At 51.6% G+C, this 12589-nt stretch overlaps 1 protein-coding gene across 6 annotated transcripts; it reads right to left on the bottom strand.

Moving 5' to 3' along the window:
• Positions 1-716: 716 nt before the first annotated feature.
• On the bottom strand, positions 717-11629 carry KDF1 (keratinocyte differentiation factor 1). 6 transcript variants are annotated; one of them, XM_054664412.1, is made up of 5 exons: positions 11492-11561; positions 4960-5061; positions 2491-3561; positions 1832-1906; positions 717-1301 (listed from the first exon to the last, which is right to left on the bottom strand). In XM_054664412.1, exons 3-5 carry the CDS (start codon positions 3527-3529, stop codon positions 1219-1221), a joined length of 1197 nt encoding a protein of 398 aa, XP_054520387.1. In that variant the 5' UTR covers positions 3530-3561; positions 4960-5061; positions 11492-11561; the 3' UTR covers positions 717-1218. The 6 variants fall into 6 exon arrangements, with proteins under 6 accessions (XP_054520387.1, XP_016812530.1, XP_001146912.1 ...); XM_016957041.3 differs by lacking the exon at positions 4960-5061 and having other exon boundaries at positions 11551-11629; XM_001146912.6 differs by lacking the exon at positions 4960-5061 and having other exon boundaries at positions 11492-11610.
• Between the last annotated feature and the right edge of the window lie 960 nt (positions 11630-12589).

Below are 12589 nucleotides of genomic sequence, written 5' to 3'. Positions count from 1 at the left end.
CGGCACTTTGGGAGGCTGAGGCGGGCGGATCACCTGAGGTCAGGAGTTCGAGACCAGCCTGACCAACATGGAGAAACCCTGTCTCTACTAAAAAAATACAAAATTAGCTGTGCGTGGTGGCGCATGCCTGTAATCCCAACTGCTCGGGAGGCTAAGTTAGAAGAATCGCTTGAACCCGAGAGGCGGAGGTTGCGGTGAGCCAAGATTGCGCCATTGCACTCCAGCAGCTTGGGCAACAAGAGCAAAAACTCCATCTCAAAAAAAAAAAAAAAAACAAAAAAAAAACCCACAGTGCTCTGTTACTACCACAGAGAGAGTGGAAGGGGAGTAGCAGGTCCAAGGCTGGGTAGGGCCAACAAATGATCAGGGCTTTGGGGAAACTGTGGGCTGGGCAGAAGCAGGCCAGCCTGCAGGCAGTGGACTGGGAGAGCAGAGGCAGTTCGGACAGGCCTCCCTAGAAGAACCTCTCAAACAATGTCAGAAACCATTTATCCAACCTTTCTCAGGCACAGACTCTGTGCTTGGTTCTTTATCTCCTGGAACTCACAGTGAACCTGAAATGGGGGCAGCATTACTCCCATTTTATCCTTCCTACTTTAACTGCAGGGCACTAAGCCAGGCTGGACACATATCCTGTCTCCTGCTCTGGGCAGCAGTTAAGTGAGGCAGATGGGAGAGAAAGGACAGCCAAGATAAGCAGGCAGATACCAATTACCTTTCTACTTACAAACTATGGTCATGTTAAGATACAGAACATCAGCCAAGAACCAGAACCAACTCCTTAACATAACATAGAGTGGGCCCTGCCCACCCCCCAATACAATACATTTAAGATAAGCTTCTTTTAACTGTTGAATTACCCCAGGGAGGGAGAAGTTTGCATGATTGGTTAGGGTGGCAATAGGGGGATGGAGTCAGGGTTCACTCCCAGAAGTTAATGCCTAAGTCCTTACTTTCCATGATCAGGCCACCTGAAGACCATGAGCAGGAAGGAAGGGGCCCAGGCAGGGATCAGACCAGCTGGGGATGCAAGGAGATGTAGACCCCATGGCCCAGTGAAATGCACATGGTCCAGGAACCCAGTCAGCCAAGGCAGGAGGAGCCAGAGTGGGCACTGCTTCAGGTCTAAGCCTCTCCCACAGGGGTTCCTGGTCCCCCTCTTCATTCTGTAGGCCGTGCTTCTCCCAGAAAGGGTGTGGCAGCTGGGCCTGGCAGGAGTTAGCAGTACACCTGGAGCAAGGGTGCCCCCGACGAGTCTGTGTCGGTGCCCTGGAAGGATGAGTCATGGCTTGCTGGGTACCCTGGTAGGAAGGAGAGGAGAGGAGGAAACAGGCTCAGGGGAAGGAGCTCATCCAGATCCCACGACCAGGGAGAAGCCTGCTGAGAAGGAGCAGAGTGGGACTTGAGCCTGGGTCAGTCTGATCCTGGCTGGATGACCCACTCAGTTTATTGACCTCTCTGAGCCCTAGCCTCCCTTTCTGTAAAAGGATAATGATTCCACTCTCAGGGGGTTGTTGTCAAGGGCAAGAAGACCGCAACAGAACCACATGGGTGTCTTTCCAGCACCATGCTGGATGGCCCCCCACCCACTACTTTCCTAGTCATCTGGGCTTGAAGGTTGGGGTCTGATCACTTTCAGCTTGCCTGTTCTGGGCACCTGCACCCACTTTAAGCCAGCTTGCTAGATGGAGACAGGTCTGTGGCTGCTTAGGTCCCCGTCCCTTTTTGATGTCATCCTCATCACCCCAAGAGAAAGCTGGGAGAGCAGCAGGTGAGGGGCCCCTAGGGTAGTCCCCCACCCTCCACACCCCTCATTAGGTCAAGACCACACCTGGAACTCCATAAGGCCTCAGCTTCCGGGCGATGGCATCTGCAGTCGTCTCCTGGGAGATCTGCACTGTCAGCTCTAGGGAGGGAACGTGAGGCAAGCAGTGGTCATTAGCACGTTCTTTCAACCCTATTTCCTACTTCTGTTCCCAGCCCGATGAGGGAGGAGCCACTCACTCCTGGGCAGGGCTAGAAAAATAATGCTTAAAGACAGAGACATAGACAACATGTGCATGCGCAGAGTGATGGATGAGTGGGAGTTTTGGTTAGCCCAGAACAGGTCAGAGGCCCAAGTTCATGTGGGTCCCTAGGTCCTGTTAACCAGACCAGGCCTAGAAGCTACTCTGGCAGGAGACAGCAGAGAGAGGAGCCTTTTGGGTAAACTTGTTGAATGCAGAGGGAACCTTGTCCTTTCTGGGGACAGCAGCGATGGCCAGAGAGCTCTCCCAGGGTCTGCATGCTTCTCTCAGCCTTGCTCGGACCTCACCAGGAAGGGACAAAGTGGGAGCTGGGGAGAGGGGATGCAAGAGTTGACAGAAAGGAGGAGGAAAGGCAGGGACTGGCTGAGGGGTAGACCCACAGTGACTAAAGACCCCATTCCAACCCTCCCCTGGCCAGAGCCTCCCCTACTCTGCCCCTCAGCCCCATGGGGCCCCCACCTACCATCCTGGCTGAGACCTGAGCCCACCATGGTCTCATGGCCACTGTCAGGGGCAGCAGCGGTTGGGGCAGCAGCCCGAGTTGAACGACCCTCCGAGGTCTGTGGGCGAGCACGGCTCTTTCGGGTACTAATGCGAATGATGCCGCGTACCAGGCGGCCCTCAGCATCCTGCTCATCCAGGTGGTAGTCCTGCGTGATGCTGCTGATAAGGTCCGAGATCTTACTGGTCTTCTCCAGGAACACAGTGTCTGATGTGCACTTGGCCAGCTCATCGATCTGGTGTACGCTGAACAGCTCTGTCAGCTTCTTGAAGATGAGCACATCAATTTCTCGGCTCGACATGGAGCCACTGCCCATCTCCGGCAGGTCCAGGTCCGACTCATGGAAAGAATAGTACTCCTCAGAGCCACGAGGACTACTGGCAAGGGTGCTGGGCAGGCTGTGTCGCATGGGTGGGGGATCGGCCAGTGGCTCCTTGCAGCAGGAGTCCGCATCAGGGGCTGGGGAGGTGGCCCTCGGGTAGGGATACACAGGGATGCCTTTGAGCTTAACATCGGGGTAGCTGAAGCTGCTGCCCATGGTTGACTTGAGCCGCTGGCCATCCCGCCGGCTGGGGGGTGCACGATCAGGGCTGGGGGGCACTCCATTGTGCTCCTTGGCCCAGTTGGCTTCGGCAGTCCCCTCAGTGGAGTCCTCAGTAGACAGGCAGGGGCTGCATCCCCGCACACAGGCTCCACAGCGCTGGAGGCAATCCCGGCAGCGGCGGAAGCAGAAGGCAGCCCGGCACCACTCCCACACCCAGGGTCGCCAGAGCAGGCAGCAGGTGGGGGACTCAGGGGCCGGCTCAGCAGAGCCAGAGATGAAGGTAATGCTCTCTGGCCCATGGTGGCCAGGGTCCTTGGGGTCTGGTCTACGGGTGCGGCGGCTTGGTGGGGGCTGAGGTGGTTTATCATATGTCTCCAGACATAGCTCTGTTGGCCGCTCCCAGGGTCCCAAGCGTGGAGGCCCAGATGCTGGGCGGGGGTGTCCAGGGCGGGGCATGGCTCATTGCATGGTTTGCAGCAGCCAGGCACCTGTGGGGGGAGAGGCCAGGAAGGAGTCAGGATCAGAGGTGAGGGACAAACTCCTGGGCTGACTTGAGCAGCTTCACATTTCTAGTTTCTGAGAGGCCTGGGATGTGGATGGACCCAAGTATGCCCAAAAACCCTTATCTCTTGTGGCCCTCCCTCCACAAAGAGAAAGTCTCTGTGGTCTAACCCAGATTTCAAAATTCCCTGTGACTTAGACCTATTGGGATGGCTATGAAAGGTTGAACATTGGCTGGGCGCGGTGGCTCACGCCTGTAATCCCAGCACTTTGGGAGGCCGAGGCAGGCAGATCACCTGAGGTCAGGAGTTCGAGACCAACCTGACTAACATGGTGAAACGCCGTCTCTACTAAAAATACAAAAAAAATCAGCCAGGTGTAGTGGTGGGTGCCTGTAATCCCAGCTACTTGGGAGGCTGAGGCAGGAGAATCGCTTGAACCCGGGTGGCAGAGGTTGCAGTGAGCCAAGATCACGCCATTGCACTCCAGCCTGGGCAACAGGGCGAGACTGTGTCTCAAAAAAAAAAAAAAAAAGAAAGAAAAAGAAAAAAAGAAAGGTTGAACATCTTATCTGAAATGCTTGGGTCCAGAAATGTTTTGGATTCTGAATTGTGGATTGTATACATTATGCTTACCTGTTAAGCATTCCTCATCCAAAAATCTGAAATGCTCCAATGAGCATTTCCTTTAAGTATCATGCTGGTGCTCAACTTTCAGATTTTGGAGTGTTTTGGATTTTTGGATTAGGGATACTCAATCTCTCAATCTGTATTTAAAAATAATCTCCCTTCCCCCAGAAAATAATGAGTGTTGGCAATAATGTGGAAAAACTGGAACCCTTGTGCATTTCTGGTGGGAATGTAAAATGGTGCAGCTGCTATGGAAAACAGTATGGTGGTTCCTCCAAAAATTAAACATCGAATTACCACACGACCCAGCAATTCCACTTCTGGGTACATACCCAATCTAATTGAGAGCAGGGACTCAGATGTTTAGACAATGTTCACAGCAGCATTATTCACAATAGCCAAAAGGTGGAAACAATCCCAGTGTCTACCAATGGATGAATGACTAAACAAAATGTGGTATATACATACAATGGAATATTACTCAGCCTTAAAAAGGAAAGGAAATTCTTATACATGCTGCAACATGGATGAACCTTGAAGAACTTACGCTAAGTGAAATAAGCCAGACACAAAAGGACAAATAGCCCGGGTGCGGTGGCTCATGCCTGTAATCCCAGCAATTTGGGAGGCTGGGATGGGTGGATCACTTGAGCGCAGGAGTTCAAGACCAGCCTGGCCAACATGGTGAAAGCCCATCCCTACTGAAAATACAAAAATTAGCTGGGCGTGGTGGTGCACACCTGTAGTCCTAGTTACCTGGGGGACTGAGGTGGGAGGACCACTTGAGCCTTGGAGGTGGAGGTTGCAGTGAGCTGAGATCGTGCCATTGCACTCCAGCCTGGGCAACAAAGCCAGACCCTGTCTCAAAAAAAAAAAAAAAAAAAAGACAAATATTGTAAGATTCCACTTATATGACATCTCTAGAATAGTCAAATTCATAGAGACACAAAGTAGAATGGTAGTTGCCTGGTGCTGGGGGCAGAGGGGACTGGGGAGTTAGTGTTGAATGGGTAGGGAGTTTCAGCTGGGGGAGATGAAAAAGGTCTGGAGATGGATGGTGGCAATAGTTGTACAACAATGTGAATGTATTTAATGCCACAGGAATGATGCTTAAATATGGGAATGATGCTTAAATATGTTTTTTTTTTGTTTTTTTTTTTGAAATGGAGTCTCACTCCGTTACTGAGGCTGGAGTACAGTGGTACCATCTCGGCTCACTACAACCTCTGCCTCCTGGGTTCAAGTGATTCTCTTGCCTCAGCCTCCCAAGTAGCTGGGATTACAGGCACGTGCCACCACGCCCAGCTAATTTTTGTATTTTTAGTAGAGACAGGATTTCGCCATGTTGGCTAGGCTGGTCTCAAACTGCTGACCTCAGGTGATCTGCCCACCTCAGCCTCCCAAAGTGCTGAGATTACAGGCATGAGCCACTGCGCCTGGCCAAATGTGGTTTCTTTAAAAAAAGGTTAGGCCAGGCGCAGTGGCTAATGCCTGTAATCCCAGCACTTTGGGAGGCTGAGGTGGGCAGATCACCTGAGGTCAGGAGTTCGAGACCAGCCTGGCCAACATGGTGAACTCCTGTCTTTACTAAAAATACAAAAATTAGCTAGGTATGGTGATGGGCACGTGTAATCTCAGTTACTGAGGAGGCTGAGGCAGGAGAATCGCTTGAACTCAGGAGGCAGAAGTTGAAGTGAGCCGAGATGGCGCCATTGCACTCCAGCCTGGGTGACAGAGTGGCAAGACTCTGTCTCAAAAAAAAAAAAAAAAAAAAAGGTTAATAAGTTACCTTTTTTTTTTTTGAGATGGAGTCTCGCTCTGTCACCCAGGCTGGAGTGCAATGGCGCATTCTCGGCTCACTGCAACCTCTGCCTCCCAGGTTCAAGCGATTCTCTTGCCTCAGCCTCGGAGTAGCTGGGATTACAGGCGTCCGCTACCACGCCCAGCTAATTTTTGCATTTTTAGTAGAGATGGGGTTTCGCCATGTTGGCCAGGCTGGTCTCGAACTCCTGACCTCAGGTGATCTGCCCACCTCAACCTCCCAAAGTGCTGGGATTACAGGCATGAGCCACTGCACCCAGCCTACTATGGTAACTTTTATAGCTATTTTACAGAAAGATCTCCTGGATCTCACTTTCTGTGAAGTGGTTTCCCCCAGTTTCTTCCTGCTGTTGGTAAGTTTTTCTTGTTGAGAGCCTCTGTGGCTGCTCAACAAATGCCTTTCCATAAGACTTGCTATGGAACCTGATCATTAATACCTTTTTCCCTCTCCTGGTCCTTCAAATCAGATATGGGAATTTACAAGGTCTGTCAATATTTCAGTCTTACTCACATTTGCCCTGCTAGCAACATTTAACACCAACCACTGTTGGTGTCCTTTGATTAGATAAAAAAGCTGAGCCACAAAATATGTCTTCTTTCCCATTCTGACCTGGTTGCTAGGAAGCTCAGAGCTAGGACTTCCTTTACTTCATAAACACTGAGGCTGGCCCTGTGCTGGGTACCGTAGAACCGAAGATGAATGAATTATAGATCCTGTTCTTGATGATTCACATATGGTTTTGCAGGGAAAACAGATGCTTAAGAGTTTGTAAGATGAGGGCCGGGCACAGTGGCTCATGCCAGTAATCCCAGCACTTTGGGAGGCTGAGGCGGGTGGATCACGAGGTCAGGATTTCGAGACCAGCCTGACCAACATGGTGAAACCCTGTCTCTACTAAAAATACAAAAATTAGCTGGGCGTGGTGGAGCGTGCCTGTAATCCCAGCTACGCAGGAGGCTGAGGCAGGAGAATCGCTTGAACTTGGGAGGCGGAGGTTGCAGTGAGCCCAGATCGCACCACTGCACTCCAGCCTATGCAACAGAGTGAGACTCCATCTCAAACAAACAAACAAAGTTTGTAAGATGGAGCATGTAGGATATATGAAGCATCATGGGAGTAAATAACTCTGCCTGAGAGAGTCAAGGAAGATTATGCAGTAGTGTATTTGGGAAGGTCCTTGATCTCATGTAGGGGTTTGCCAGGCAGTAACTATCCTTAGCTTGGATTTTCTGAGACACTGATCCCTTATCCTTTTATTCCTGAATTAATGGCACTGGGGTCTTAAACCGGGGGTGTGTGAGGAACGTAGAACTGGGCATCGGGATATCTGTGTTTTAGTTCCAGTTCTGGCCCTAATCTAACCCCAGATTTGGCACTTGGGAAAATTAATGCCACCTCCCTAAAGAGGGCCATCATTATCTCTCACCCAAATACTGTCACAGCCGCCATTCTGGCCACTTCCATTCCCTCTTACTTGCTGTAGCAAGTAAAAACTTTAAAATGTTTAGAGGAACACAGCAGACACCACTTTAATCAAATGATCAAAGATAATATCACCATAATGGGATGAACTGACATCAAGTTCCTCCTGATACTATGTACTAAGGAGGATACAACTCACGAAGTATTCCTGTCAAAAATGCATAACCTGAATGTAATAATGAGGAAATAATAGACAAGCCCAAGTTGAGAAACATGACAACTAAATGCAGTGTGATCCTAGAAAGGATCCTGGATTGGGAGGAAAAAATTGGAAATTGGATAATGTGAATAACTGGTGAAATATGTTATTTGATAGTATTATATCAATGTTACATTTTCTGAATTTGATTACTGTGGTTATATAAGATAATGTTCTATTCTTAGGAAACATACACTGAAGCACTTGGGGATAAAGGGGCAGGATTATCTGCAACCTAATCTCAAATGGTTCAAACACAAAAGAACAAAAGTTATGTGTGTGTAGAGAAAGGGAAAGAGGGAATGTTGCCCATGGTAAATGGGGATGTGAAGGATACAGTTCTTTTATTTATTTTATTTTATTTTTAGAGATAAGGTCTCCCTCTGTCACCCAGATTGGAGTGCAGTGGTGCAACCCTAGCTCAATGAAGCCTCAAACAACAGGGCTCAAGTGATCCTCCTGCCTCAGCCACTTGAGTAGCTAGGACTATAGATGCATACCACCCTGCCCCACTAGTTTTTTGTTTTGTTTTGTTTTTTGGTAGAGATGGGATCTTGCTATGTTGCTCAGGTGGTCTTGAATTCCTGGCCTCAAGTGATCTCCTGCCCTGGCCTCCCAAAGTGCTGGGATTACAGGCATGAGCCTCTGTGCCTGGCCTAGGATACAGTTCTTTAACCATTCCTACAACTCTTTAACCTACTCTCCTGGCCTTACTCAGCACTCCTTCTCCAGGGACCTTCTGGAACCACTAGTCAGATGGGAGGCCCTCTCCCCACGGCCTTCTGCTGGGCTGTCAGCTGGGTCAGCCTTGTACTGATTGTTTGAGGATAAGTCTATGTCCCCAAGGACCATGACCCTGAAGTGCAGGGACTGTGTGTAATTCTTTTCTGCCTCAGGGTCTGGAACAGGGTTTGGTACACTAGGTGCCTCAGGGGACTGACAGATTTCAGGTTGCCTCAGGGTAGAACCAGCACCACTGGGTACAAAGAAAAAAAGACTTAGGCTCTACGTTGACCAGAGTATGGATGGGGGATAGGAGGTGAGGGGGAGAGTGAAATCCCATCTGCAAAGGTATCCCAACTAAAATTGTAACAGGTGATTTTAAATTCCCTTGCAATCTGAGCTAAGTGGTTAAAAATCTTTGCTTTAGTTTGAGAAATGTGGGGTATGGATTCACACATTCACGCAATTAACAGATATTTACTGAGGGCCCACTGTGTGCCACATGCTGGATTTATTATTATTATTATTATTATTATTATTATTATTTGAGACAGTCTTACTCTGTCACCAACGCTGGAGTGCATGGCACGATCTTGGCTCACTGCAACCTCTGCCTCCCAGGTGGAGGCAATTCTCATGCCTCAGCCTCCTGAGTAGCTGGAATTACAGGTGCGTGCCACCACACCCAGCTAATTTTTTTGTATTTTTAATAGAGATGGGGTTTCACCATGTTGGCCAGGCTGGTCTCGAACTCCTGACCTCAAGTGATCCACCTGCCTCAGCCTCCCAAAGTGCTGACATTACAGGCATAAGCCACCGCGCCCAGCCAGCTGTTCTAAATTCATTTTTTTTTTTTCTTGAGATGGAGTCTCACTCTGTTGCCCAGGCTGGAGTGGAGTGCAGTGGCGTGGTCTTGGCTCACTGCAACCTCTGCCTCCCGGGTGCAAGCGATTCTCCTGCCTCAGCCTCCTGAGTGGCTGGGACTACAGGCGCGTGCCACGCCTGGCTAATTTTTTGTATTTTTAGTAGAGATGGGGTTTCACCATGTTAGTCAGGATGGTCTGATCTCCTGATCTCGTGATCCACCCGCCTCGGCCTCTCAAAGTACTGGGATTACAGGCGTGAGCCACCGCGCCTGGCCTAGCTGTTCTAAATTCTATGGATAAAGTGATAAAACAGACAAAATCCCTCAACCTCAGGAGTTTACAATCCAGTGAGAGTTGATTATTGATGGCTTACACTGTTCTAAGTACTTCAGACATAATAACCAATTAATTTTCACAACCCTCTTTGTAATATTATTACCTGTATTATTATACTAAAGCACAGACAGGTTAAATAAGTTGTCCAAAGCCATACATCTATCTGTACACAATTGGCCTGGCCCCAGACTCTTATCCACTACCCCATCCCATCTATTACTTGGGAGAAAAGAGGCAGTCAAAGCTGCCAGCTCCATGGACCAGCGTGTGCCCAGAGAGAGCCCATGTTGGGAGCCCTGTCTTCCAGGCTCAAGCCTTCAGGAGAGTGGACAGATCTACAGTTAACCATGCTGAGCTCGGAAGTACGTGGGGCTCCTGAGGATGGACTGGCTATTGTCTTCTCCCCAACCTCCAAAGCTTTAGGACTCTCTATTATTGATTAAATTAATCCAACGAGGTGCCCAGCGTTGTGATAAATGCTGAGAAAACAGCAGTGAATGGGCCAGAGGACTTTCACCTTATTTGACTCTCACAATTGCTCTGAAAATAAGTAGTATATGTCCATTTCACAGATCAGGAATCTGAAGCTCAGAAAGGTGAAGTGACTGGCCCAGAGACACCTAGCAAGAGAGGGCTGGAGTAAGATTTGCACTGTGGCCCGCCAGGCTCTGGAGCCTGCGTACTTTGTGTGTGCCACACATCTCCAGCGGTGGTGGGATGAGAAGAGAAGACCTGGGATAAGGACAATGCCTGCCTCAGTTCCCCCACTTCCCTCCAGCCATTGAACCCTCCTGAAGTCAAACTCAGGCAGTTTCTTCCAGGCTGTATCTCCCCGACCCTGCTGCTGCCACCGCCCCGCCACCACCCCGCCCAATCCTAGGAACCTGGTCACTTGGTTTAGTGAGGGGAGGCTCCCTGTCCCTATTGTGGCTTGAGGCAAGATTCTTAACCTCACTTTCCTCATCTTTAAATAAGGAGAGACTAGTATCTTCATGCCCCGCCAATCCCGTGAGATTTAAATGAAATATTGAGTGCAGGGGGCTTCCCGCAATGGCCTTGCCCATGGGAGGGGCTAGGTCACTAGGCGATCTAAGGCACCGCAAGGATGTTCCCGGGGGTCAGAGGGTCCCGGCCCGCCCTCCCTGGATTTCTCGTTGATGCTTTCCTCTTCCCCCTTAGTCCCGCGAACACACACACACACTCAAGGGTCTATGTATCGTCCCCTCCTCCTAGGGTCCCCAGGACAGGCCCGGCCGCACCAGCCTCTGCCCCCAGCCCAGTGCCAAGCCTCGGACACCCGGTCGGGGAGGACCACCCCAGTCCTGCTCGAGAAACAGCCGTCGGCTCAGTGCACCCTCGGCCTCCTGCCCCAAAGGTGCAGCCCGAGAGTCCCATATCCGCGGGCACCTAGTCCTGGGGACAAGGAAGAACCAGATCCTGGCACTGTCCCCCGGGCTACCACAGCCCCTACACCAACTGTGCCCTCGGGGCGAGCACTACCCTCTCCAGCTGCAAGGGCCCTACCCCGCGGGCGGACCCAGCCTCCCTCCCGTCCCGATGCTGTTCCTCGGGGTGAGCACCAGCGTTTGTCCCATCCCGACCCTGCCCCCCGGTGAGTGCGGCCCCCGCACCCAGCCAGTGCAGCCCTGAGGGCGAACGCGGCCCCTCACCCCATTCTGCGCGCCCAGCCCGGGCGCCCGCTCAGGCCGCTCCCCAGCCCGGCCCGCGCACCCCGGAAGTAGGAGGGTGGCCCCCGAGGAACCGGGCCCGGGACCCTCTCCTGTCCGGGCTCAGCTTCGGGGGGCTCCCGACACCGGCGCCGCCCTGGCTTGCGCCCCCCTGGGCCCACGCGGGGCTTACCTGTCCCGCCAGGTGAGCCGCCTCCGGCTCAGCCCCTCCCCCGCCCCCTCGCCGCTCACCTGGGGCGCAGGTGAGCGTCTCGCGGGAGCGCTGCACGGGCCGCCGCTAGGGACACACTTCCTGCCTCCGCGAAGCGCTACCGCGCACCTGGACCGAGGCCCCGCCCCGGGGCTCTGGAGAGCTGCGCGTCCCCGCTCGAGTGCTCGGCCCGTTCGGCCTAGTCCGGGTAGGTGAGGTGTGGCGGGGAGGGGTCGAGAGGCGCTGGGGCTCAGTCTCCTCTTCTGTTCAACAGGCTGGTGGTCCTGTCAGTCTCTGAGCACCTGTGGAACTTCTGCCCGGCCGTAAAGCTCCAACTCAAAGGGAAGCTCTCTTCTGGGAAGCTTTCCCTGATCCTGTCTGTTTTTCTGTTGGTTAGAACAGTTCCTGTACTCAGCACACTGTCGTTTTCTTGTCTTCTGTCTCCTCTTTTAGCCTCCTACCTTGCAGGGTTTGGTCTTGTTCCCCTGTGTTCCTGGTGCTCAGCACAGGTCCTGGCACATACTAGGTGTTCAACAAATATTTTCCACTGAATGAGGCCCTGGGCCCCAATTTCTCCCTTTGCCCTGAGGCAGAACTGGGAGCCTGGGCCGCTGATCAGTTTACCTTTTCTTTTGTTCAGAGAAATCTGCAGGTAAAGACAGGAACCTCAGCTCTGAGGCCCCGAGTAGGGTAGAGGAGGGGGACCGGATATGCAGCTCTGAAAGATACATCCAGGATCAGAAGTGGTGGCCAAAATGGGCCATGGTCACTACATCCAAAAAAGGTCTCTGCAAGAGGCAACACCATTGAATGTCAATAAGGCAAGGCTCAGACTATTCTGGGTTACTGTTCCCCTTAATATTAATAACAACTCAATAACTTAACAATAGCATTAATAAACAAGTGACTTGGCCGGGCGCAGTGGCTCATGCCTGTAATCCCAGCACTTTGGGAGGCCGAGGCGGGAGGATCACGAGGTGGGAGTTTGAGACCAGCCTGGCCAACATAGTGAAACCCAGTCTCTACTAAAAATACAAAAAATTAGGCTGGCGTGGTAGCAAGTGCCTGTAATCCCAGCTA

The sequence above is a fragment of the Pan troglodytes genome, chromosome 1 (assembly GCF_028858775.2).
Source record: "Pan troglodytes isolate AG18354 chromosome 1, NHGRI_mPanTro3-v2.0_pri, whole genome shotgun sequence".
Classification (NCBI taxonomy): Eukaryota; Metazoa; Chordata; class Mammalia; order Primates; family Hominidae; genus Pan; species Pan troglodytes.
Note: the sequence above shows the minus strand (reverse complement) of the source record. Positions and strands in the feature narration are given on the sequence as shown.

Coding starts and splice junctions, on each gene's coding strand:
- KDF1 (XM_054664404.2), bottom strand. CDS start 3,529: ATGCCCCGCCCTGGACACCCCCGCCCAGCATCTGGGCCTCCACGCTTG.